Source organism: Rousettus aegyptiacus, unplaced genomic scaffold (genome assembly GCF_014176215.1).
Source record: "Rousettus aegyptiacus isolate mRouAeg1 unplaced genomic scaffold, mRouAeg1.p scaffold_m13_p_14, whole genome shotgun sequence".
Taxonomy (NCBI): Eukaryota; Metazoa; Chordata; class Mammalia; order Chiroptera; family Pteropodidae; genus Rousettus; species Rousettus aegyptiacus.
The window spans coordinates 46,043,497-46,069,314 of record NW_023416289.1 but is presented as its reverse complement, the minus strand read 5'-3'; the positions used below and the strand labels follow the sequence as shown (position 1 = coordinate 46,069,314).

At 57.1% G+C, this 25,818-nt stretch overlaps 1 protein-coding gene across 2 annotated transcripts in view; it reads right to left on the bottom strand.

Annotated features, from left to right (window-relative positions):
* AP2A1 (adaptor related protein complex 2 subunit alpha 1) overlaps positions 1-25,818 on the bottom strand; it is a 26,537-nt gene extending 719 nt beyond the window's left edge. Inside the window, exons 1-23 of one of the 2 annotated variants that reach the window (XM_036231828.1) lie at positions 25,616-25,818; positions 16,402-16,470; positions 16,146-16,288; positions 15,825-16,018; positions 10,656-10,785; positions 9,951-10,052; positions 9,019-9,127; positions 5,735-5,885; positions 5,350-5,518; positions 5,069-5,206; positions 4,722-4,904; positions 4,174-4,271; positions 3,645-3,876; positions 3,359-3,526; positions 3,107-3,270; positions 2,744-2,809; positions 2,349-2,405; positions 2,182-2,264; positions 1,983-2,072; positions 715-838; positions 516-632; positions 351-420; positions 41-175 (exon numbers count right to left, since the gene is read on the bottom strand). In XM_036231828.1, coding sequence (XP_036087721.1) covers positions 41-175; positions 351-420; positions 516-632; positions 715-838; positions 1,983-2,072; positions 2,182-2,264; positions 2,349-2,405; positions 2,744-2,809; positions 3,107-3,270; positions 3,359-3,526; positions 3,645-3,876; positions 4,174-4,271; positions 4,722-4,904; positions 5,069-5,206; positions 5,350-5,518; positions 5,735-5,885; positions 9,019-9,127; positions 9,951-10,052; positions 10,656-10,785; positions 15,825-16,018; positions 16,146-16,288; positions 16,402-16,470; positions 25,616-25,682 — 2,859 coding nt within the window. In that variant the 5' untranslated portion in view covers positions 25,683-25,818. The remainder of the gene's footprint in view (positions 1-40; positions 176-350; positions 421-515; positions 633-714; positions 839-1,982; positions 2,073-2,181; positions 2,265-2,348; positions 2,406-2,743; positions 2,810-3,106; positions 3,271-3,358; positions 3,527-3,644; positions 3,877-4,173; positions 4,272-4,721; positions 4,905-5,068; positions 5,207-5,349; positions 5,519-5,734; positions 5,886-9,018; positions 9,128-9,950; positions 10,053-10,655; positions 10,786-15,824; positions 16,019-16,145; positions 16,289-16,401; positions 16,471-25,615) is intronic. The other variant, XM_036231829.1, reaches the window with a different exon arrangement.

Here is a 25,818-nt window from a genome sequence, read left to right as displayed (position 1 = left end):
GTGATATGTGTCTCAGGCCGGCCCCCTAGACCCCACGCACCTGAGCCTGGGCATTGGGCTCCAGCCTGAGCAGACAGCCCACCTGCAGGGCCTTCGTCTGGATGATGCCAGCCCCCACAAAGTTTTCAGGGTTGGGGTCCACGTTGTCCAGGAGAGCAGAGCCAAACCCCAGAAGCTGAGGAGGAAGAGGGGTGCCAGACCTGTCAGCTCCCAGACAGTGGCACGCCAGTTCCCAAAACCCATTTCACAGAAGGGAGAGGGAGAGGTTCAGAGAGACGGAGCAGCCCCTGCTCCCCACATCCCGGAGCCGGAGCAAGGCAGGCTGGGATGCCTCACTCCCTATTTCTCACCTTGGCCTTGGTGACTTCTGGGTCCATGGGGTGGTTGGCTTTGAAGATTTTCTGCGCCTCCTGCTGGGGGCTGAGGCAGGAAAGAGGGGAGTCAGGGCCCCGCCCCCGCAGCTCTGGGCTGCCCACCCTGGACCAGCTGTGGCTCCGCCCCCAGCAGCTGCTCACAGGCTCAGCTGCTTCCAGCGCTGGAAGAAGTCCTGGGCTGCCATCTCCGTCGGCTGGAAGAACTTGTTGATGGTTACCGGGAGCTTCAAGGTGAGGGACTGGGGGGCACCTCCATATCTGGCCAGGAAAGAGGAGGACTCCATCAGATCACGCCCCTCACCCAGAAGTCCCGCCCGCCTGGCCGACCCTACTGACTCACCGGAAGCGCACAGACAAGAAAGGCGGTGCCAGGAAGTCGCGCAGACACTCGATATTGAGCACCTGCTGCACCTGCGCCCCGCCGTCCACCTGCGCGGCCACGCGCTTGGTCTGCACGGCCAGCTGTGCGCACCGTCGTTAAGGAAACCAGAAACAGGAGGTGGCTCCTCGTGGGCCTTGCTGCGGACCTCTAAGGGGCCAGGCCTGTCATCCCAGGTTCAACCTACTAGACCCAGCTCCAGGGTCCTTCCTATGCTAAACCACTGGCCCTCCACAATGGACTCTGCGACTTCCATGACAGCACATTGTCACATCGTACTGCGGCAAGAGACACCCTAAGTCTGAATCCCAGCTCTGAACCATCTTGGTGGCTGTGGGCAGGTGACTTAACCTGTCTCAGCCTCCCCTGAAATATGAACATCACGTCCTCAGAATTCAGTGAAATAATCCAGCACCGGCACTTGTCCGTGTGTCTGGCACCTGGTACGTGCACAAAAATGGTGACAATTCGTGTCACTGTCGTCATCCACCTTCAGGTAAACAACCTGAGGACAACGACGAGTCTTCTGTACCTCTCCCCTCACCTGCCCAGGCCCAGCGTGGAGCTGAGCCGACAGGAGGCCTCTGGAAATGTCGATGAATGGAGCAAAGAACTGAAAAAGCCCTCAGAGCTTTGGGGTCTAACCCCTTAATGTCACAGGGATGAAATGGAGGCCCAGGGACGGGTCGAGGGGACAGACACTGCTCGAGCCCTTCCTTTGTGCCAGCCATTCTTCCAGGGCTCTAACCGCTGACCTTTAAAACCCTGGGAGAAGAGAGAAGGGGGCTGCCCTTCACAGAGGGGGTGGGAAGGCACCAAGATGCACAGTAACTGGCCCAGGTCACAGAGAGGGCCCTGTTGGCGCCGAGACCCCCAGGCCTGGCTCTCAGGTGCAGGAGGAATCACAGATGTGAACCTGATGAGGGACAGAGTCAGGACGAGGTCAGGAAGGGGCCCGACAGGCACGGACAAGGGCCCCAAGCAGCAGGGGCTCTGGAAGTAATGCCCCCCACACACCTATCATGGTATTTCACTGCCGTCTCCCATCTCAGGGGAAAGAGGCCACCACCATCCCACAGATGACACTGTCAGAGAAGGTGTTGTTAAGGTTCTCAAGTAAGAAGGCTGGATGGGAATCCGGACCTGGGTCCCTCTCCTTCCCAGTGGCCAAGAGGGCAGGCAGACCTGGAGGGGCGGGGCTGAGGCCAGGGGGCCATGCCAGAGGATATGAGTCTGGAGGTCTCCAGGGTGGACCACAGACGGTGAGAAGTTCTGGAACTGCACCGAGGTCTTGTTGCCATAGAAGAGATACATGCGGCCTGCGGGGTGGGGAGGGGCCAGGTTCCGTCAGGGTTCCCACGACCTCTTCCTGCGCGTCCCTCAAGCCCAGGCCTCCCGGAGACCCCAAACCACAGCCCCACAACACACCCAAGTTCTGCCGAAACTCTGACTTGACTCCAATCTGCAGCAGCTGGTTCTCAAACAGGACCCCGTTGTTCTTGCACACAAACCTGGGTGGGGGTGGTGGGTGCTCGGGTTGAGGAGGGTGCTCCCCACGTGTCCCCACGCCACTCCCAGAGCTCCCCCAGACTCACTTATTCAGCAGTTCATCAGCTTCTGGGATGGGTGGGCCGATGTCCTCGGGACCTGAGCTGCAGGCCGGGAAAGGAGTGAGATGGGAGAGGGCTGGGGGGCCAAGGGTAAAGACCCGGAGCTAACGGAGGGAGACGGAACCCCAGAATCCACATAACCAGGTTCCCCAAAGAACCTGAGAGAACCCCAGAAGCAATCTGGTGACTGCCACTGATGGAAACAGGACCCTGGCAATGTACTGCTACCCCGGCCCCCAATCCCGGCATCAGACTACCCTGTCACTCCCTTCCAAGTCCTTGCCTCTGCGGCTCATCACAACCACTCTGATGAGAGCACCAGGCCCCTCCCCCTCCCGGAGACACGAGCCCTGGCTCCCAACCCCCAAGGCCACCCTTACTCAGCAGCCGGAGCTGGGTCAGCCAGCAAAGCCATGGGGCTCTCAGGGGCAGGCGGCTCCAGCTCACTGGGCCATCCAATCCCAGAGCAGACAGAGAAGACAGGCGTGGCAGGCAGCCAATCCAAGACAGGCAGCAAGAGGGCCAGAGAGAAAGAGGGCGGAGGGAAGGAGAGAAGGAAGAGCAGGCTGAGACACGGTGATGGGAAGGGACAACAAAGGGTGGCCTGGGGCAGCTGAGAGTCCAGAGTGGCCAGAGGGAGGGAGGAGGCAGCCAGGGTGGACAGAGGCACATGGACAGGGACAGAGGAGCGAGTTGGGAGGGACAGAGGGAAAGGGACGGCCCAGGGTCCCAGGCGTTGGTACCTGAGGAAGGCCTCCTCTGGGGTGGGCCCCAGGCTGGGCTGGGGGGCTGGGCCGTCGGAGGAGACATCCACCAGGAGGTTGCCTGTGCCCGAGGGGGCCGAGGCTGCTGCTGGGGGAGGGGCTGCCCGCAGCCCCAGGAGGTCGGCAGAGGGCGAGGGCGTCGACTGCAGGAAGTGAGGGTGAAGATGAGCAAGTGAGAAGCAATGACGCCCTGGTGGCCTCTGCCTGGTGGCCCAGTCCCAAGGGACTCACCACAGTGCTGGGGGTGGGCTCCACACCACCATTGATGTCACTACTGCTGGGGTCCCTCCGGCCGTCGTCCAGGGCGCTGCCGGCCCCCGGCCCCTTCTTGCGTTTCAGCTTGGCCAGGATGGACGACTCCCGCTCGGGGAAGGGCGGCATCTCCTCCAGCACCGTGGCCTGCGGGGCAGGCAGCAGGGTCAGGCGGCGGGGCAGGCCAGGGGCAGGTGGTGCAGGGGGCAAAGGAGGGGGCAAAGGAGGGGGCAAAGGAGGGGGCGCGTGGGGCTGGGGCTCTGACCAGGACGTCGGTGCTGGCCACTGAGCTGAGGGTGAGGTACTCGACGGCTCGCTGCTGCAGCTCTACGTCGGCATTGCGCAGCTGGGAGCCGGCCCGCAGTACACCCTGGATGGTAGCCTTGGTCTCCGGGAAGAGGTTGATGAACTTGATGTAGGTGGACAGCAGGAGGGCCCTCGTCGCCACACTGCACAGGTGGAACTTGGAGTGCAGCAGGGAGAACTGCACCGGGGGGCTGCGTGGGGTGGGGGGCCAGGAGTCAGAGGGCACCGGCTCCACGCACCTCTTTCAGAATCCCCGGAGCAAGGTGGTGCCTCCCTCGGAGGAGCTTTTCCCAGGACCCCAGACTGGCCCCAGGACAGCAGCCATTACATTCCCCTGCCCTAGAGGCACCTGAGGGTTGGTCCTGCCTTATCCAGCCAGGTGCGAGGCAAGGGGCGAGGAGATTCCTGGGAGCCCCACCGCCAACCCTGAAACCCCTTGGTCCCCCACACCCCAGGCCCCTCAGTAGAACATGTGTTCACCCCTTCACCTGGAGCGGGGGTCCCCAGCAATCAGGTTCCCAAACTCCCCAAGGATGTAGCCGCCGACCTTCACCATGTTCTCGTGGCAGGCGGGGGCCTGGAGCGCCTGAGGGCGGGGCCATGGAGGGCAGGGCAACCGTGAGCAGGGACACCTTATTCAGGAGCGCTCGGGCACACAAGCGCGGGGCTGAACCCAGACTCCTGCCAACACGTGGAACCCGTGGGCTGACCCTCCCAGTGTGAGACGAGGCGTTATGGGTGGGGAGACTGACGCAGTGGGTACGACATGGGCACGAGCTGACACGGCAATGGTAGCAAAACAGGATGGAATGGGACCCCTTTTCTGGGGCCGAGTGGGAAACCGCTGGGACCTGGGGAACAGCCACTGCACACCAGGCACCCCGCCGCCCCTCACACTGGCCCAGGACACCTGGCAAGGCCCAGGAACTGCTGTGAAGAGGAGGAAGCAGGGCAGGGCTGGGCCACCTGACCCCACAGCCCCGGCTGTCCTTGCTCCTCCCGTGGCCCCTGATGTGGGTAAGGTGGGGGCGCTGACCTCAAACACCGTCTTGGCAGCATAGCCCTGGACGTCGTCGCGGTTGGTGACGATCTGCAGCACGCGGTACCACACCTCCTCACTCACGTAGTCGCCCGCAATGCGGATGAGGTTGAGGATGGTGTCCACGTACCAGCTGTAGTCCACCGCGTACTTCTCAGCCAGGATGGCCACCTTCAGGACCTGCCAGTTGGGAGAAATGACAGGCATGCATGTGTGTGTGTGTGTGTGTGTGTGTGTGCGCGCCGGGGAGTCAGGTGTGGAGCCACATGCTGACTGGCCCTGGGCTCCCACTGTCCCCGCTGGAGACCTGGAATCCGGGCCCCCCAGGCCCTCTCCGGACTCACGATCTCTTCTCGGATGGCGTAGTCGGCCGTCTCCAGGTACCGCAGCATCTCTGACACGATCTGCTTGGCGTTGCTCCGGTCACACATGGCATAGAGGAGGTCGGCTGCTCGCTGTCGCACGCTGACGTCCCGCTCCGTCTGAGGGAAGAGAGCAAGTGGGGCGTGCGCCAGGCTCCGTGTGGCATGGGGCTGACCACCCAGGGCCTCTTAAGGGGTGGTGGAGCCGGAGGCCAAGTGGGTGTGGCGAGCTGGCACTGAGCGGGCTCAGAGGTGGCACGCACCTTGAGGGCATTGATGACAGTGTCGATGTGTGTCTTGACAGCCTCGTGGGAGAACTCGGAGCTGGCCAGTGTGCACATGCTCTCCAGCGCCAGGTAGCGCAGGTTGGTCTCCCGGTGCTGCAGGAACTGGCCCAGCTGGTTGCAGGCCCGCACCAGGAGGTTGGGCTCGCTGCCATGAGACGGACGGGTGGGGACGTGAGGCGGTGCAGAGCTCAGGCCCCGCTGGTCTGTCCTGCGTCACCTCAGGTCTCAGGTCTTAACTCCTTGCCTCTGACCCAGCCGTGACCACTCCAGTGACCTACAGACTGAGCTACCACTCTCCTAGGAGCTGGGACCCCATGCCCCGCCCCCCACCCCGCCCCCGGCCCCCAGCCCCCAGCTGCACCTGTCGTAGTGGATGATGAGACTGATAGTCTCGAAGAGGATGGCATTCTTGGCGTTGGAGTGCTGCACTTTCTTGGACTTGGGCGGCTCCTGGGCCTTGTTGAGCACGGTCTCCAGGCACTCCACCAGCCGCCCCTTCACGGCCGCGTCCTCTATAGGGATAGGGCACACCCAGCCTGAGCTCTGCTGGCCCAGCTCACCAACCAGGGACAGGGGCCATGCCTCGGCTCCCGCCTTCCACAGAAGGGGTGCCGGCCCCTTGGCTGTGGGCCAGGCTCCCTGCTCCCTCAAGCCCTTCCCAGGGCCGCAGGAGACCAGAGGAAGTGAGAGAAAGCCGATGAGGACCCGACCCCAAGCCTGGGCCCTTGTGCTACTCCACTCTGACCCTGCTGGGCAAGAGAGTGCACTGCTGTGAGCCTCGGTTTCCCCTTCTGCAGCACCGAGGCTCACAGGCAAAGAAAGCTCCAGGAACCTTCCTCAGAGACACCCAGAGACCCGGGCCTTCCCAAGGAGGGGTCTGAGTGCCTGAGACAGACAGATGCCAACCAGAAGTTCACACGAACCCGGATAACTGCCATCCCCTGGACTACCGCGGGCACAGAACAGCTGTCAAGGGTTCTAGCAACAATGCTACATCCAAGTCAATCAGGCAGTTCCTGGGACAAAGGAACCAGCTAGGGACACAGGCAGCAATCAGCCATATCTAGAATTCTGCAATGCAAACTTCTGGTTTCTTCAAAAGCAGGCAGGGGTGGGAGGGCGGTCGGAGGGGTGTTCCAGACCAAGACAGAGACAGAATCAGATTTCATTTGTGGTCACAGATTGTACCGTGTCTTTTTTAAGCTATAAAAATAATGCTATGGAAAATGGGGGCAGTGTGCAACCTGGATAGCAAATGAGACTGTGAGGTTATTTTGAACCTTCTGGGGTGTGATAAGGGCGCTGTGGTTTTGTATAGTGTTCTTGGTCTTAAGGGACATGTATGGAAATATTCTGGGGTGGGGACAGTGTTATGATGTCTACAACTTCTCTTCAAGTAATTCAGCAACTGTATGTCTGAGAGAGGGAGCAAGCAAGGGCGCAAATACAGTCAAGTACTAACAATCTCCCCGGGGTCGAGGTCAAGGGCACCCAGGAGTTATTTCAGTGGCCTTTAAAGTTATCTTTATGTTTGAAACTTTTTTCACAATAAACAGCTAGTGAAGCCAATGTCCTAGAATAAAGGAGATTAAACCTTCCAGATTAAGAGAGACTTATGAGCAATATAATTAAATTCGATACTTGTATCTTCGTCAAATCCTAGTTTGAATCAACTGTGGAAGATATTTTGGGGAAACTAGGAAAAACTGCAGTGGGTATCAGAAAACATTAGGGAATTGTTAGTTTGAAGTGTGAGTGTAGAATTACTGCTGTGAATGAAAATCCCTATAGTTTTGAGACATGCATAACAAAATATTTAAAGGCAAAACATCACGATGTCTATAACTCTGAAATGTTTTGGAAATATATAACAACAACAAAATAAGTTTGTGCACATGAGAAAAACGTGACGTCTAGGTGATGGGTATTCCCTACTTGTTTGTGTGTTGGCAAATTAGTAAACTTACTTGGAAATAAATTAGAGATGCCCCTCCTTGCCCTGCACCATCTGCTTGGGGCTGTGGCTGCAATTCCTACAATGCAGAGCTTTAGAGTAGGTGAGGCGCCTACCCTGGGCGCACCCCAGAATTATGAGGTGGGGCTTCTGAGCTGGAAGTGGGCATGGGTTCTAACTAAGCCCTTCTGTATAGCATGAGGGAGAGGCCCACAGAGGGTAAGAGGCTTCCCAGGACCACACAACAGAATTAGTCACTGGCTTTTACAGGATGGGGCCCCTTAGCGAAGCCTACGCCCTCCTCTTGGTTACAGTCTGTCCACGCACAGAGATGTATGCACAAACACACAAACATGAACATGCGTGCACACACACACAGACAGGTATGCACACACAGGGATGTGCACACAAACACGGATGTGCATACACACAGACATGCATGCACAGACATGGACAGGCATGCTCAGACACACAGGGACGTGCATACACGATCATGCATGCACACACATGGTCACACAGCACACAGGGGCATGTGTGTGCACACAGACATACACGCACGGGCACAAATGCACACAGTCATGCATCCACACACAGACACACACGGACATGTATGCACATGGCCATGCATGCACACATACGGTTATGCATGCACACAGACACACATCACTGCATACACACAGAGACATGCTCATACACATGGACATGCACATAGACACACATGGATATGTATGCAAAGACACACAAGGATGTATATGCACACACACGATCATGTATGCACACATAGGTATGCATGCATGTGGCACACATCGCTGCACACACACACAGTTGCATACACAGACACACACAGTCATGCCTACACACAGACACACCGCTTCACATACACAGACATGCTCACACATGGCTGGCTATGAAGACGCAGGGCTGCACACAAGTCCCTGGCCTGCAGCAGGTGCTCAGAAGGGAACTGCCTTATAAAGCATCCGCTATGTGCTGAACCTCTCAGCACAGAGTCCCTCAATACCGCTCTATGAGATCAGCCAGCCATGGCCCAGGGAGGGGCTCGGAGCAGATTCTGGAGGGAGGCTCTGTGGCCCCCAGTCACTGCCCAGGCGTGGGGAGGCCATGTCTCATCTCCAAGCCTCAGTTTCTCTGTTTGCTATGGCAGGGATGGTTCCCCCTCACCAGCTCCATTGGGAGGGTATGGACACCCCTGGTGTAGGACCTGGCTCACTGAAGACGCTTAGTCCACACCAGAGGTGTGACCATGTGAACATGAAAACCCCTGACCGAGCTACGCTACGTCAAACAGCACCGACTACAACCACCCTTGATGGCACAGTGACCTTGAGCAAGGACCACCCCACTCCAATCCTCAGTTTCCTCATCTGTGAAAGAGATCTGACAACACCTCTACGTTAGGCTGAGCAAGAAGGCAGCTTCGAAGAGGCCCTGACCACAGCAGGGAACCCACGAACACCAGCGCCTTGTCCTACCCTGTGCTACGCAGGCCGGACTCCTGGCTCCGTGCTGCTCCCACCCAGAACTGCACGCTGGTCCTAGAGCCCTCCTGGCCGGGTCGGGGCTCACGGCTGCCCCCTGCCACAGCTGAGGAGCGGGGCCTCGCAGCAGCAGCCACCCCAGAAAGACGCCGAGACAGACCCCCGCACGCACCCTGGCGGGCCTGGCCGTACCTGGCGGGGGGTAGCACTGCAGCAGCCGCAGGAGCTTCACCGACAGCCAGGGCGCTGGGACGAAGTAGTAGGTGTAGTCCTGGAGGTCGGTGGAGGCCGAAGAGACGATCTGGGGGGAGAAGGGGGTGAGGCGGGGGCGAGGCGCATGGCTGGCTGGCCAGAGCAAAGCCACCCTCTGCTGGGGAGGGATGAGCCTGAGCCTCAGATGAGGAGTGAAGGTCCCTCGGGCACATGGCAAGGGGCTGGCAGGTCAGGGAAGAAGCCAGGCTGGCTGAGTGTCACAAGGAAAGCTGGCGCCAGGGGGCACGAGGGCTGCTGGCCTGACTCCTGAGCGCTGGGCTCCAACTCTGTGCCCCCTGCAATGTCCCCCGACGCCCAGGCTGTCCACCAGGGCACAGGTCACAGCCATTCGCTGGACACTGCTGCCACACGCCTCTCCCTGACAGGATGGGGGGCTCCTAGAGGGCTGGAGGCTGGCTCATCTGTGTCCCCCATCAACCCACACACAGCCAGGCACACAGGAGGCCTCGGGCAGGTTCCCAGGACAGGGGCGTATGCGGGGGGCGGAGCAGAAGGAAGGAGAGAAAGGGGATGGGGGGAACGGCAGAGAAAGCGAGGGGATGAAGACAGACAGAGAGGGCAAGACGGACAAATCAGGGAAGCAGCGCCCACTTCCTGGGTGCCCGCCATGCAGCAGGCCCTGTTCTGGCTCCTCGCACAGATGAAGTCACGGCAGCCACTGTGAGGCGAGCACTGGCATCGTCCCCATGAATGGACAACGACTAAGGCACAGGGAGGTAAAGCCACTTCCCCGGGGCCACGCAGCCAGGAGGTGCCTGAGCGCACAGCCGCTGGGCAGAGCAAGAGGACCCGAGAGGTACCCCAAGGGACGGGGGGCCACCTCCCGCAGCCAGTGCAAAGACCACACGCACCCGGCTCAGACGCGACACAGCCAGGGAGACACACGTCTTGAAGTCATCGGGGTTCTTCTTGCAGAGACAGGTGATGAGGCTGACTGCGGCCGTGACCACGCCCTGCGGGGCAGAGGAGTGGCGGGTGAGGGCCCCGGGGACGGCCGAACTGGAGACGGCGTGCTGCCGCGGGGCTGAGGAGACTTGGGAGGACGGAGGAGCACGTCAGGGTCACGGCGGGGGCTCTGAGGCTCAGGGACCACGGCCAGTGACAACTTGGGTGCCGGGAGGGCCCCGGCACCTGCGTGCAGGGCAGAGGGAAGGCAGGGACATGGAGGGACTAGGAGTGCTGAGGGTGGTGACAGAGGTCAGCATCTCTGTGCTGGCTGGGCAGGTGACAGACATTGGGAGAACCTCAGGGTGTTGGAAAGAGGCTAGTTTCTGAGGGTTGGTACTGGGTGTCAGGGACACTGGACAGGACTCTTGGGGAGCCAGGTGAGTGAGTGCCAAGGACAGAGATGGGGGTGGTGTCTGCACACCTGGGTGGGCAATGGGGAGACCGGATCAGGGTGTCTAGTTGCCTGGATGCAGGGACAGAGGTGGGGGGGGGAGCTCCAGGCTTCCAGGTGGGGTCAAGGCAGGGTGGACCCCAGACTGACGTCAGGGGCGGGGGTGGGGCTTGGGAGCAGCAGCCGGGGGCTCTGGGTGCCCGGCGTGGGGCCTCACCATGTGCTGGTCATTGAGCAGGTGCACCACGCGGGCTGTCCACTCGCCCATGGGCACCAGGTCAGGCGAGGCCTTGTAGAGCCGCAGCAGGCACAGGGCTGCACTCTGCTTCACGCTGTCCATGCTGTCCCTGTGGGGACACGATGTAGGGGTGAGTGGGGGTCAGGGTGCCCCCGGCCCCACACACCTCCCCTCCTCTTGTTCCTCCCAGGAAGGGTGGCCAGAGAGAGGGAGAGAGCCACGTGGAACTGGGGTCCAACACGGCGTGGCCCTCATGGGCCAGCCGGTCTTGGATTTTCCATCTGCAAGATGGGCTGTATCTCTCGCCGCCTGCAGTCACGGGCAGGGTGAAACGTGGAGCCTGGCTCGGCACCCTCACTCGCTCACCGAGCTCAGATCAGTGCCCCCTGGGCAGCAGCACAGCCGCAAGTGCCATGGACTGTGGTGGACAAACTGGTCCAAATGCCTGTCCCCACGGAGCTGACACTGGCCGGGGCTGGCCGCATCCACGCACACACAGCAGACGCTGCTGGGGTCCAGTGGGGTGGCACAGACCAGGGCAGGCACGCGCATGGCGTGCCGGGGACGCCACTGTGGAGGAAGGCCTCTCTGATAAGGTGCCAGGTGAGCAGAAAACCGAGACCTTGATGAGAAAAGCCAAAATCTCTGCATGGAATGTCCCACCCTGGGGTGTTCGAGGGGATGGCGCGAGAACATTCACTGCCCGTCGTCGGATCAAAACTGGAAACCAGTGGAAGACCTGGACACAGGATGGTGCTGACTCCACGGTGGCCTTTTCACGTTCGTCATGGCTCACATCCCACAGCCCGGACCCCGGGCCACACTCTGTTCTAAGTGCATCTATGTATCAACGTGCTGGACCTTCCCGACAGGCCTCCGAGGAGGTGAGGTCCATCATCTACCACAGGCAGGGAAATGTCCAAGTAGCAAATGAAGGAGTAAGAGCTGTTTATTGACTTGGTTGTTAAGCAGAGGCTGTGATGCTTTTCTGGTCCGGTCTAACACGACATAATTTGCCAGTTATAAAGGGATAAAACATATATGCGAATAACCATCACCGAATCTGGGGGACCAGGGATGGGCGAGGGGAAGATGAAGAGACGATGTAAAGAACAGAAGGGAGATCGAACTGCAGCTGTTTCTTCTTTTTAAAAAAGGCTACATGACTCAGCGACTCCACGCCCAGTGTCTACACCAGAGGAGTGAAAACGGAGTTCACATGAAGGTGGGCGCTTTCTGACCAATAAATAAATCAGATGTGGGCCATCTGAATGGTGGAATGCGATTACTCAGCCACGAAAAGGAACAAAGCTCTGATACATGCCACGACACGGAGGAGCCTTGAAAACACGCCAAGACTAAAAAGCTGGACACGAAAGGCCCCCTACTGTGCGACCCCACTAATGTGAGATGTCCAGGATTGGCAAATACACAGTGACAGACAACAGACTGGTGGCTGCCAGGGGCTGGGAGCAAGGGGAGCAGGGAGTGACTGCTGATGGGCTTGGGGGCTTCTTTCTGGGGTGACAGGAATGTTCTGGAACCAGATTGCAGTGGTGGTTACACAACACTGAATATATAAAAGACCGCTGAATTATACCCTTTAAAGGAGTTTAAAGTGAACTTTATGTTGTGTGTATTTTGCCTTAATTAAAAAAAAAAAAAAATCTACCTATAAAAAGTTCCCTCGTGCCCTAGTCATTCTCAAGGCCAAATTTCCCGTGTGGAGGGCCCAGTGTACTCGGACGATCCCAGCCCGGCCCATGACACTGGCAGGGCCCAGACCCGCCGTACCCATCCCCTCATGTGAAACGGGGCTATCACTTAGGCTCACACGCACTTGTCACACCGGCCTCCTCAGCCCTCAGGAGGTGCCGAGTTCTCTGGCTAGGGTGGCCAGCGACCTCTGTCTTGCCCAAGCCAATGGCCACTGCCTGTCCCCTTCTTAAAGAAACTGTCAGCAGCACTTGCCACCACTGTCCACTCCATCCTCCGTGAGTTTCTCCGAGTTCTGAGCCATGGCCCATACTGGTCCCCGCCCCCCCCAATCCCCCACCAGCCAGACCCGGACACCCTGGGCCGCCCCGGGGTCAGCTTCTGACTGCGTCCCTGCCCCACTCGTGTGCTCCCTGGGGACTTCATACCGCCATTCCGCACTGTCTGATATGTGGGCCCGGCCACACGGGGCTACCGGGCACAGGAACCGTGGTGAGTCCCAACTGAGGTGCCACGTGAGTGTCCCTTACACACTAGGTCACAAAGACTCAGCATAAAAAATACTGTAGGGCAGCTCGTGGATAATTCTGATGCTGATCCAACGACTGAATGAAAATATTTTGGTTGGATCAGGTTCAATGAAAATGTCACAGTTAGCTGTGCGTGTCTGCTTCTACTCTGTGACCGGGCAAGGCCAGGGCGCATGTGTGGCCCTCGCCACACTTCTGTGCACGGAACGGCTCTCAGGTGTCTCTCCAGCCCCAAGCCCCCACCATCCAACCACCTACCACCGTCCGTACACCAGCATCTAACGGGTGCCTTGGACTCAACACGGCCAAACACGGCTCGGCATCCTCCTCTCACTCACCTGGACCCCCGCCCTCAACGTTCGCCCACCTGTCCCACTGGAACCAGATAGCTTCCACGCCACATGTACCCCGTCCCATCAGCTTCACAGCTACCACCCAGGTCCCAGCCACCTTGGGCTCTGACCCCGACAGCGACAGATGTCTCCGCGGGCCCCCCACAGCTACCCTCACCCCCTACAGGCTCTATTTCTGTTTATGATGTCTTGGACCACTTGACTCTGAGGATCAGACTCTTTCATTGGTTCTGGAATGTTCTCAGTTGTTACCTGTTCAAACAGTGTCTCTGTCAAAACACCTCCTTCCTCTCTCTAGAACCGCAAATAGCATTATTTTCCCTTCCCTGGCTCTGAATCTCTCTTTTAAATTCTCCATCTCTCTGGTTCTCTGGACTGTGTTCTCATTAAGTAATTCAGTTCTACTGCCTGTTTAATTCGGCCTAGATTCTGGCTATTCTGCTGCTAATAAACAAGACCACCTAATTTTCTTTTTAAAGTTCAGTGATATTTTCCATTTTTAAAAATAGCTTGCTCTTTCCTCTGATGTTTAACTCATTCTCATATTTCTTGGAACATACTGAACATACTTCACATTCTGTATGAAAATTTCAATTCTGCTGTCTTTTTCAGTCTCCCTTCTATTGGTTCTCTCTCATGGTGTCTGGAATCCTATGTTTAGTGATTTTCGACTGTGAGCTACTCATGTAACTCAGAGCTTCACGGATAGTAATTTTTGAGTTGTATGGTGAAGGTGCGTTTTTCCAGAAAAAAATTCCTTTGTTTCTGTCGGGCACCGGGTTACTACCAGATTTCATCACTTTAAACTAGGGCTTGGCTTAAGGATTTGTGGATCACCCAGGTAGGGAAAAATCAGGCTGAAGACCGATGTGTGCGATGCTCTGTGCCAAGGTTTGAAACAGGTAATTCTGCTTATAGTCTCTAAGAAGGTTTATTTCTAGGTCACCCTCACTTTGAAGTATGGCTTCTAAAGCCTCTCCATGGACAAGCTTTGTCTTCTGTTCCCAGAGGCCGTGATGCCCCAAAAGCAGTATTAGGGACACCCACAGTTTAGCCAATGCCCTCTAAGCAAAAGCTGGCTCCGGCACCCTGCTCATCTCCTTGGGTGCCAGGTGCCTCTGGGCTCGTGGCCTGTCCTTACTTTCTTGCTATCTCACAAATATACTGAAGAATATTTCCTTCCCTCTTTTATTCAACATTGACTGTTGGGTTTCAGCGAGAGTACCAATCAGGAAACTAGTCCGCATGTTGCCAGAAACATGAGTCCTACCTTCTCCTGCACTAGGGCTAGTGATCTTTTGAAAATACAAAGCCACTCAGGTCATCCACCTGTTTCAAACACACCAACTGCCTCCCATGTCAATTACAGCAGAATCCAAACTGCCCTCTCTCTGTCGCTCTGATTACCACACTCCAGCCACAGACCCCACCTCGTGGTTCCATGAATGAAGAAAGTTCATGGCTAACTCAGGGCAGGCGTGGACTTGCTGCGGCTTTTTCCTTGAGACAGACTCTCTCCGTTTTTGAATGCCTATGCTCTCATCATTCTAGTGTCAAATTACGTGTCACCTCCTCGGAGAGACCCCTCCGCCACCGACAAGTCTAATTTAAGTAGCCTCCCCCATGACCCTGTTTTGTTTTGTTCAGAGCATTTGTCACTGTCTGTCTTCATCACAGCTCTCTGTACGTGTTTGCTCTTTGGGTCCCCCACTACACGTAAGCTCCCCAGGGGTGGGTGCGACAGTCCCAGCTGCTGGCTCCTGCCTGCCACACCCACAACAGTGCCCTGCATGCTGGAGGCGTTCCAGAAACATCTGCCAGATGACCTCCTGCCCCAGGATGATCACACTGGCTGACCCATTGCCCTTTGCCCCTTTCCTCCTTCCATGGCCAATGACTCTTCCCCACTTAGGTCTCGACCTGATACCACTTCCTCTGGGAAGCCCTCCCTGATTCCCCAAGCTAGGTCAGGCACCCCTACTAAATGCCCTTAGGGGCTCCTGTGCCCCTCAGGTTGGTTCTGAGAGGAATTACATGTTTCACCCTGTGATTATTCGATCAGCGTTTATGTCCCACTCTGGGCCGTGACAGCCAGGAGGACAATGGCCATGTCCATTTCCGGCCATGACTACAGCCCCAGCAATCGGCAAAGCACCTCGAACATGCTCAGTGGATGTGTGCGGAATGAATGAATGAATGAATGAACGAATGAAAGAAGATGCAGACGTTCTGTAGGGTTGTCACCAACACAGCTGAAAGTCGTCGCCTCTTCTGTGCCAGACAGTAAAGGCCCGTTAATCAGACAGACCTCCCACTGGCTTCACTGGGAGGCAGCCCCACACTGCCCCGCACTGCCAGCTTGGTGAGATGAGGTGACACAGCCACAGGGCCACCACCGCAAACACTGAGATTCTGAGCACGGTGCGAGCCCCACGCCCCAGGGGCTGGGGGGACCTGGGGCAGGTGACACAGGCGGGTGCCTCTTTACCCTCAAACTCGTCTGGGCCTTGTCTTCCCCTGTCCCTCCACTGCGGGCCCCAGTGCCTCACCCGGCCACCAGGATACGGGGGATGTCAGCGGCGAAGGCCTCGCCCATCTCGCGGCTGCCCACGTTGGCGATGCAGTGCAGGGCCAGGCACATGAAGGTGGGGTTGCGGCTGGCCAGGTCATTCTTGATGGCGTTGTTGATGAGCCGGATCAGCTCCGAGTTCGAGTTCACCAGAACCGAGATGAACAGGTAACCCTGGTGGGGGCGGTGGGGGAGGGGTAGGCTGAGACCCTCGTGGCCAACTGGCCCAGGCCCCTACTCTCCCAGCCCCTCTGCCCACAGACCCAGGAGTCCCAGCCCCGCTCCTCCTCCCCAGACTCACGATCTGCTTCTCTGTGTACTTGTTGGAGCTCAGCAGGTTCACAGCCTCCATGTGCCCAAAGTCAATGTCGTGGCCAAGCAGGAAGATGAAGAGCAGTTTACACACATATTTTTTCTTACTGTAGCCATCCAAGGCTTTGTCCCCTGGGGCCGGAGGAAGGAGGAAAGGGGAGGCAAAATGAGGAAGGATCACACCTGCAAGTCCCAGGAGTCCCAGCCCCCAGCCCCCCGCCCTCAGAGGCAGGAGCCCCACCTACCTTTGAACTTGGAGCGGATATTGGCCAGTTCCTTGTTGATTCTCTTAATCTCTGCCTCTTTGCTCTTACCTGGGGAGGAGAAGGCAGGGTAGGTGATGAGGGTCCAGAAGAGTTGAGCCACGTGCCCTCGCCTTCCCTGTCAAGGTCTCTCTCCTGACCCCGTGGCCCCGGGCCCTGAGGCTGAGGCTAGGCCTGGGCCCCATCTCTAGCCAGGAGCTTCAGGGAGGTGATGACTAAACCTCATTGTTGTCTGCGGCTCCCAGAAGCCGGGCACACACTTTGGGGTGATCCCTGACTTCCTCCTCCCACTATGGCCCCTAAACTATACTCTCCCTGGGAGCGCCTGTCTCCACTCACAGCTCTGGTTACCCTGCACCAGCCCCCAGCACCGGGCAGACAGGAATTATGTGCAAAGGAATGAATAAATTAATGCACGAACAAACGAGTGACGAGCTCGGCTGCCTTCCAGCTGTCCCCTAGGAGGCTGACCCCAACCACGTCCCCACCAAGCTCAGCATCTCCTGAAAACCTGGTCTTCCCTGCTCAAGCTCCCTACCAGGTAAAGGTCCCCTTGCCGCCCAGTCACAAGGTCAGACCGTCGAGTGCTGAGCTCCCCACTCTCTCTCTGTCCCTCCCCACACTTGTCCCCTCCATTCCCGTGGCCCTGGCCCATCCTCTCCTGCCTGGTCCACGGACACACTTCCTCCCTCTCCCAGCTGCCAACCTCTCCCCAGCCCACATGTCCGCGACATTCCTATACCTCTGACAAGACCGGTCCACTGAGGGGACGACTCTAGGGGCCTTCCCCGACCCCATGGTTCTTCCTGATGCCCAGGCGCTGCCCGCTGCGTCCTCCTCACGCACCCCAGGACCAGGCGAGTCAGCCATCCCCATCTCGAGAGCCCATGGCAGGCTCCAGGTGACTCAGTTTCTCCACACAGAACTCAGGACATCCCTCCCCCTCACTCAAGCCATCACCATGCCCGCTTGGCCCAACCTTCAGAGTGGGTACTGAGACGCCTCCACTGTGATCGCCTTGTCTGGACCCGTGTTCACTCATCCAGATCACTCCAGCACCTCCTTTAGGGACTCCCTGATTCCTGCTGAGGGGCGCTGCCCTGGCTACTCCGCCGGTGTCACCCGTCACTACCCTGCTGTGTGCTCTGGCCCCGCTGGCCTCAGCAGCTCCAGGGACATGCCGTGCTCACTCACTGGACCCACCTCTCTATCTCACCATCATCTGAATCTCAGCTCTTGACAACTCCTCCGAGAGGCCTCTCCTGATCCGTTCTTTAAAGTCGACGCCTTACTCTTCTTTTTCCATCGTTAAAAAACATCTTTCCTACTAGCGCATTTCACAGCATGGAACTATTTTCTTGACCTTAACTGTCTAACCTCGGCTCCTACTTCAGATTATGAGCACCATGAGGACACCTGTCATCAACGTATGGTTATCTGAAGGGCAGAGACCCACTCCGAGCCACAGCTGTGTCATCCGCATCCCTCAGCACATGGCCGAGCACCAGGGAGGCTTGAGTATGCACTGAACGAATGAATGAATGAATGAATGAATGAACGAAAAAGCAAGGATATGCATCCCTTTCTCTTTAGAAATCCAGCCTCGCCTCCTATGCCCAACTTTCAAGTAAGCTCCCACAAGCCTCGCTTTAGCTATCGCCTCCTCCAGGGAGCCCCCTCTGGTTAGCACCCCCTCACCAGTGCCAAGCAGACCCTAGAGCTGCACAGTCCAACATGGGGGCCATTGACCAGGTGGCTCTTGAGCATCTGAAACATGGTTGTTCCAACTGGGATGGGATTTAAGTGGCAAAACTGAGCGTAGGAAAAAAAATGTGAATTATCGCATATTGAAACTGATGTGGCCCATTTCTTTCTACTTTGAAAAAATGTGGCCGCTGTAAGGCCACTGGACAGCACTGCTGGGCCCCCGCTGGCCCCACACCGCCTGCATCACCGCCCTGGGGCACGCGCTGAGGGTGTCTGGGTCTGTCCCTGTCCCCCAGATCAGAAGCCACTTGCAAGCAGGGACAGCATCTGCCACCTTTCTGGGTTACAGCTCCCTGCTCCAAGGGCTTACCGAGCGCCCAAGCACAGTAAAGGCAGGAGGCATGAGGAGGGGACACTAAGAAACGCGGAGTGACCCAGCCCCATTCTCAGGAAGGGGTGGGGGCTCAGGGACGAGGCTGGGAGGTTTCTGGGACCCAGGCGACGGAGGACCAGCACTTCGGCGATGAGTGAGAATCGGCCTGTGTGGCCCCAGAGGCCACCTGATGCTTCATTTATTAATTACATGTTTCCTGAAGCCCTGGGGGCCAGGCCTGGGTGGGGCCACCCCCAGACACCCAGACCCATCTCTGGCACTTCTGTTCCACCCCAGGGATTCCTGGCCTGGTGGGGTACAGCCAGGGGACCCCCTCCCCATACCTGAGATAGATGTGCAGGATAGGAGGGTGCCTGGGTACCGCCCGGGGCCTTGGTGGCGGCTGCAGGAGGTGGGACATTTGAGGAGGCCCAAGAAAGATGAGGAGGGTTCGGGAGCAGTTCACCAGCAAGGGCGGCCAGAACCAAACCGCCCCGCCGAGGCATGCCCGATGAGGGTGCCCGGGGTGTGAACAGCGCCTCCCTCTGGGAGCAGGACAGGGCGTGAGCAGAGAGGGTGCACACACACTTCTATTCCTAACCCGGGACAAGCACACAACTGCTCCAACTGCCCGTCGTAAACCTGTTCTGTAGGGACGTGAAGCTCAAGCGGCCTTTATAAATGGATCACGTGTCACAGAGCGCCTGCTGCAACTTCATCAGAGAGACAGATATCTGAAGGGCGGTTAAATTTCCAAGGCTGCCACCCTCTCCGGCCTTCCTTTACACCTCTATTCAAAGCTTCGAGCAGCAGACCCAGCAGGGGTGGGTCGACCTTGGGGAGGGGAGGGGACGGGGAAGGCACAAGAGCGAGCGGGGCTGGGAAGCCAAGGGTACTGGTTCCGCACCTGGCGGCCGATGGCACTGCGTTCCGTCAGGTCTGCAGGCTCTCTTAATAAATATGCTATTTCCATATATATATGTATATATTAAAATAGTCACATGTAGAGTTATATATAAAAATATTCTTATAAGTCATCAATTACGTAGAAGACAGTATCACACAGATACGGTTTAAAGAATGCTTAAAGAACAGATGTGCATTTTTTTTCTTTAAACGGTCTTGAAATCGCCCACATCTACCTGATGCTATCATCTGTATAGCTGACATACTTTCTATTAAAAAGAAATTAATGGAGAGCACGAAGCACCAGGCCTCCAGACAGGCAGGGGCTTCAGGAGGGGAGCACAGACATCGGGCCGGGGCACAGTCTCTGCGACAACCCAGTGGCAAGTCACGGCCTGGGTGCCAAGACGGCACGTGGGTGCTGCCGAGGACAACCTGTGGCAGAAGGGGGCTAAGGGCAGCCGTGACAGGATGGGCTGACAAAGAAACTCTAGCACCCAGGGCCACCCAGCAACAGGAAGATGAGTTTATCATCACAGGAGGCATGCAGGCATGTCAGGCATTTTGATGGGATTTCCTTAGCCTCACTCACAAGTCCCTTGGGCCAGACTCAGGGGTGAGTTATACTGGCCCTCTCTTGGGGACTCCTGGGCTGGAGGGGAGACTGACAGGAACAATAGTGAGTATCTGGACAGAGGCAGACGCAACTGGGGCTGAGAGGCTGGAATCAGACTGGGGACAAAGGCTCCATCCAGCTCCTGTGATCTGAAGGATCAAAAGGTGAGGCTGAAAAGGATAAGCAGCTATTTGGGGAAGTGTGCTCTGGGCAGGAGGGCCGGCAGGCGGCACGGCCTCTCCTGGGCCTTTTAGGGGCACTGAAGAGCCAGGGGAGAGCGACGGCCCCTCTTCTGCCTACAGCTGCTGCTGTGACAAGCATGTGGGTGGAAAAGAGGCCCAGCCCTTGCTACATCTGCCCTACCTTGGGGCTTCTGGCTAGGGGAGATAAAGCCTTGCCTAAGGGTTTAAGCCACAGTGGCAGAGGGTTGGGGCTGTCACTGCCACCAAAGGGATCCCCACAAATCCCGACTCTACCCCAACAGGGACTTTGTTACCGAGAGCCTCCACAGCTCTGGACACCTGCAATACAAGCTAGTGAATGTTCCCATCTACACATCCTGCCGTGATATGTCTCCCACACAAGTCCTAGCAACCCTGGGTCCCAGAGAGGATTCTGGGAGATGATGCTTATAGGCTCTGGACCACGATCCAGCTCGGCACGCGCTGGCCTGCTCTAATATGAGAGCCAAGCGTGGCCGCGGGCCAGTGCAACTGAGGGGGTGAACTCCCTGTTTTATTTAATTTTAATATTGAAAAGCTGATCCTTGATTCAGTTACTAGAAAAGTGTGCTTGGAACAATTTGAGTACTTTGTGAATCTACTTTTCCAATATTAAGTTTTATAAACTCTTAAGACAGAGCGAGTATTACCAACGCAAATATAGTCTCCGAATTAAGAATGGAACGTAAACTGTCTCATTAATCATTTAAAACCTATTGATTACACATTCAAGTAATACTTTGCGCGTACTAAATAAAAATGTATTAAAATGAACTGCACTGGCTTTACACTGAGCGAGAAGAAATTCTCCTTAAGCAACAGAGTCACACTGTCACTCCCCAGCTGGAAACGCAGCTGCAAAGACCCCCCTGAGCTAACACAGAAGGGTCCCCCAGGGCAGGGTGGCATCCGCGGCGCCCAGAGCAGTCCTGGCACAGAGCAGGTGTCGAAGGCGACTGTGAGTGAGAGGTCCCCATGGCACACTGATGCTGGATAAAGTGAGACTTAGACTTACTCTTAGTTCTCTGCACAGCGGCCACAGGGACTCTGAAAACCTGAATCAAATCCTGTCCCTTCTCTGCTCAGAATCCTTCCCTGGCTGCTGTCACACTCGGAATAAAAGCAAAGTCCTCGCTGAGGCCCTCCAGACCCTGCACGTCCCCTAGGCCCCTCTCTGACGGAATGTCCCGCCCTCTCCCCCTACCACTCCTGCTCCTCCCCACTGCAGTCCTCCTACTCTGCATGCTCCATCCTGCCTCAGGGCCTTTGCACAGGCTGCTCCCACTGCCGAGAATGTCGTGCTCCAGATCCACATGGGCCCAACTCACCCGCTAAACGCGATCCTTTGCTCCAATGTCACCTTCTCAGCAAGACCTGCATGTATGACAGCACCATCCCTAACCTTGTCCTCACATGCCCTTTCCCTGCTTTGCTTCCTCCCGACACCCACTGTCACCTGAGTACCTGAATACTATATATTTACTTGTATACTGGTCCATCTCACCCCTAGAGCATGAGCACCCCAGAGAGGGGACTTTTGCTCACAGCTGTAGTCCCATGACCTAGAACAGTGTCTACCACTCAGTCGTCACTTGGTAAAGGTCGGTTCGTTTGTTCATTCGTTCATTCAATCGATCAATCAATCAATCGATCGGCAAACATCACCAGAGGACTCCACTGGGCCGGAGCTGGCACTAGGCGGAACTGGGGGCCCAGGGAAGGGTCAGACCAGAGCCTGCGCTCCAGGGCCTGGGGGAGGTGTCACAGACGGTTACAATGTGGAGCGGATGTGCCCTAATGGAGGTGCCCAGGACATACACAGCACAGTGTCCCCCTTCCCAAGCAGGGAGCTCTGAGTTGGATAAGTGGAGGCCGAGGCAGATTCCCTCAGATAGGACAGGGCCACAGGGCCACGCCCTCAGGCTGCTCCCAGCTCCAACCTCTCCCCTTCTTATCTGCAGAATTTGCCCTTCCTGGTCCCGCATCTCAGAGCCTACCTTTCCTTTCTTTCTAGAGTTTTCTCTCTGAACTCCACTATGCCCTTCAGATCCTCCAGCAGGATGGCTTCACCCCCTCCTCCCACGGCCCATCTCTGAGCTCTGCGCGGTCCTGGTCCCTCATCCCTTCCTCTCCTTCGCTCTTGTTTCAAACCCTCTGTGCTCTGCCCATCGCCCCCCAGTCAGATCCCAGGCCTCAGCCCAGAGTCTCGACCAACCGGGCCCCCGGACCTTGGTACTTGCTGTCCCTCGGCCTTCGTGGGTCCACACTGTCGGAACAACGCAGACAGAGCCCCCATTCTCTCAACACTGAGGCCTTATGCCTCACTGGACCTAGGACGGTGACGATTTTTTCCAATGAAAAGAACTGAGATATAATTCACCATTTTCCTAAAGTTCCCATTTTCAAGGGTACAGTTCAGTGGCCTTTAGTAAACCCATGTTGTACAACCATCACGATCTAATTCCACATTCTCGTCACCCCAGAAAGAAACCCCAGGCCCACATGCGGTCACTCCACATTCCACTGCCCCCTAGCCCTGGGCAACGGCTAATCTACTTTCTGTCTCTACGGGGTTTGCCTGTTCTAGACGTTTCAGATAAATGGAATCATACATTTTTGTCCATCTGGCTTCTTTCGATTCGAATGACATCTTCCAGGTTCGTCCATGTCACAGCATCCGTCAGTACTTCACTCTTTTTAGTGACTGAATAATATTCCACTGTGTGGGTGGCCCACACGTGTTTATCCATTCATCCTTTGGTGCACTTTTTGACTATCACGAATAACGCTGCTATGAACATCTGCACACAACTGTTTGCGACAAGGACAGCTGCCATTTCTATGCAGTATCTGACGCCCTCACTGGGCTGGGAGCTTCGCAGGAGCACTGAAAAGTATGTCCTATTCACCGCTGTGTCCCCAGTGTCCATACCAGCCACCAACATACACTTGATGAGAAGGAGGCAGGCAGAAGCCCTGACTCTCCAGCCCCAAGTCACTGGCGAATGGGCCTCCGCCACCCGCACACGGGAGTCTCCGCTCTGTCTTCTGGCTTCCCCCTGGGGTCCTACTGGGACACCGGCCTCTGTTCTCTTTCCTTCTCCACGCCTGTCATCCAGTCCCTTTACAAATCCTGCACAATTTACCTAAAACCCAACCACTTCTCCCAAGTGCCTTTTCACTCCAGTCAGGCCAACGCCATCTTGGCCCTGGAGGCCTGCCCCGGCTCCCTAATTCTTTCCTGGCCTCCACTCCTTCCTTCAGCCTGTGCTCTTCACAGTAGCCAGAGGAACTATTTTAAAACATCAATCAGCTCGTGTCCCTCCTGTGCTCAGAACTCTCCTGTCTTTCTCACTCAGAAAGTGCCCACCGTGACCCACCAAGCCCTACACAGTCCCTGTCCCTTCTCCGCCCTCAGCTCCCTCCCTCGGCCCCGGCCCAGCCGCACGGGCCCCCGTGCCCACATGTGAACACACACAAGCATGACACAAGACCAAGACCTTTGAGCATACAGTCCCCAAGCCTGGACCCTCTTCCTCCAAAAGCCACGGCTCACTCCCTCGCTTTGCTCATCTCCATTCACACGTCACCGCCTCAGCGAGGCCTTCGCCGATCGTCCCTCCGTCCTGGTCCCTCCCCTGTTGCCTTCCTTCTTTGCCTTCACAGCACAGTCTAACATTGTATCATTTAGTGTGGGTTCTGTGTTTATTTTCTATCCCCCTCATGGCGCGGTGCTCCCAAGGGCAGGAATTTGGGGCCACTGTTGGGGCTGGGGCCTCAGAACAGTGTCTGGCACTCCTTATCGAGTGAATGAATGAAGCTTCAGAGGCAAGATGCTATTAGCAGTGGGATCCGCAGACAAGAAAACAGCCTCAGGGAGGTCAAGTGACTCACCAACGGTCATGTGGCTGGTAGGTATCAAGACCTGCTTCTAATAGCTGGCAGCCCACCTAGCCCATCTCTCCTGCACCTGCCACCCAACAGCTTCCACCCTTCCTGTTCCCTGAGCACCTACTATGTGCTAGATCCTCCGGCCCCAAACAGGAGCCACTCCTCAAATCGAACGAAATGACAGTAAGGATAGCCAAGACCCATCTAGTGCCTGGAATGTGTGAAAGGCCTCATTCACGTGCATTATCACAACAGCCTCATCAGGAAGGCGTGAGGGGCAGTCCTTCCTGATGAGGAAGCACAGGTGAAGTCCCTCACTCAAGGTCACAGGAGTAGAGAGTGACAACACAAATTCAAACCCAGGTCTGGCTGCCCCCAAAGCCCCTGCAGCACAGCCTCATTAGCCCTTGGCAGCTCCAAACAACAACACTCGCTCACAGGAGATGGGAGATGACTGGGAGCCGGGCCTCCCTTGGTCATGACAATCCTTGCTGGTGATCACTGTCCCATATTGATGGGGTCAGAAGGGAGAGGGCTCCAGATTCAGGACTGTTATGCTCCCTAACCCCTGACCACTCTCTGAGACCAAGCTTCCCCCAAACCTCAGCTTTTCAGATCTCTTCTCCACAAACTACTAAGGCTTCCTGGCCCCCTTTTGAACTCTGGTCTTTCTTGTCCCCAGAACATCCCCCAAACCCCTACTCTACAAGGTCCTCTCCTTTTCAGGCCCCAGCTCTTTGTCTCAGGTTCTCCCAAGACTCTACGCCTGCAGGGACACCTCTCTGTGCTCCCCGAGTCCCTCCTTGCCCCTCAGTAACACCTCTGCACCACACTCCACGTCTTCTAAGCAATCCTCCATTCTGGAGTCTCTCTATCCCTCTGCAGGGTCTCACTATAGTCCCCCACCTTGCCATCATGGTACTTTCTATCACTCCAGGACCCTCTCTATGCACTAGCCAGGACCCTCAGTGACCCATCTAGCCCCTTTCCTCTATGACACTCCCTCACCCGGGCCCTCAAGCGCGGCCCCATTAGGCTTCCTATGTTTCACGTCCTCTCGGTCCCCTCTGGTCCCCTCTGGCCTCCTCCCTCTCCGTCGCTCCACGGGGTACCCCCACACCCATGCACCGCCTTCCCTTTCTATCTACATCAGGGACTCCCCTAAGACCGTCGCTAATATGACCCCCCGCCTATTACACCCAGGGGCACCTCTGTGCCCCCATCCTCGGAACCTTCCTAGCCTCCTTTCCTTTAAAACCCTTCCGGACGCCTCTAGCCACTCCGTGTCGTCACCTCGAGAGGCACTCTATGACACCCTAAGCCCCTCCATTCCCCCCTCCCGAAAGTTCCCCCCGGGCCCTCTCTACCCTTTCCCTCTACGACCACAATGGCTTCCTATCCCCGGGGCCCTCTGTAACCCCCGAACCCCTCAATTCCATGCCTCCCCCACTCCGCTCCGGTGTCCCCCGGCCGTGCTCTCACAGTTCCGGATGTCGGAGATGAACACGGCGAGCCCCCGCATCCCATCGCCCTTGGACACGGCCGGCATGATGGCGGTGGTGTCGGCTCCAGGCCCGGCCGGGCAGGGCGCAGCGCAGCGGGGGCTGGCAAGCGGGGGCCGGGAGGAAAGGACCCCAAGCAACGCGGAGGAGCCCAGCCGGCCGCGGGGGGAGGGCGGGCTGGCA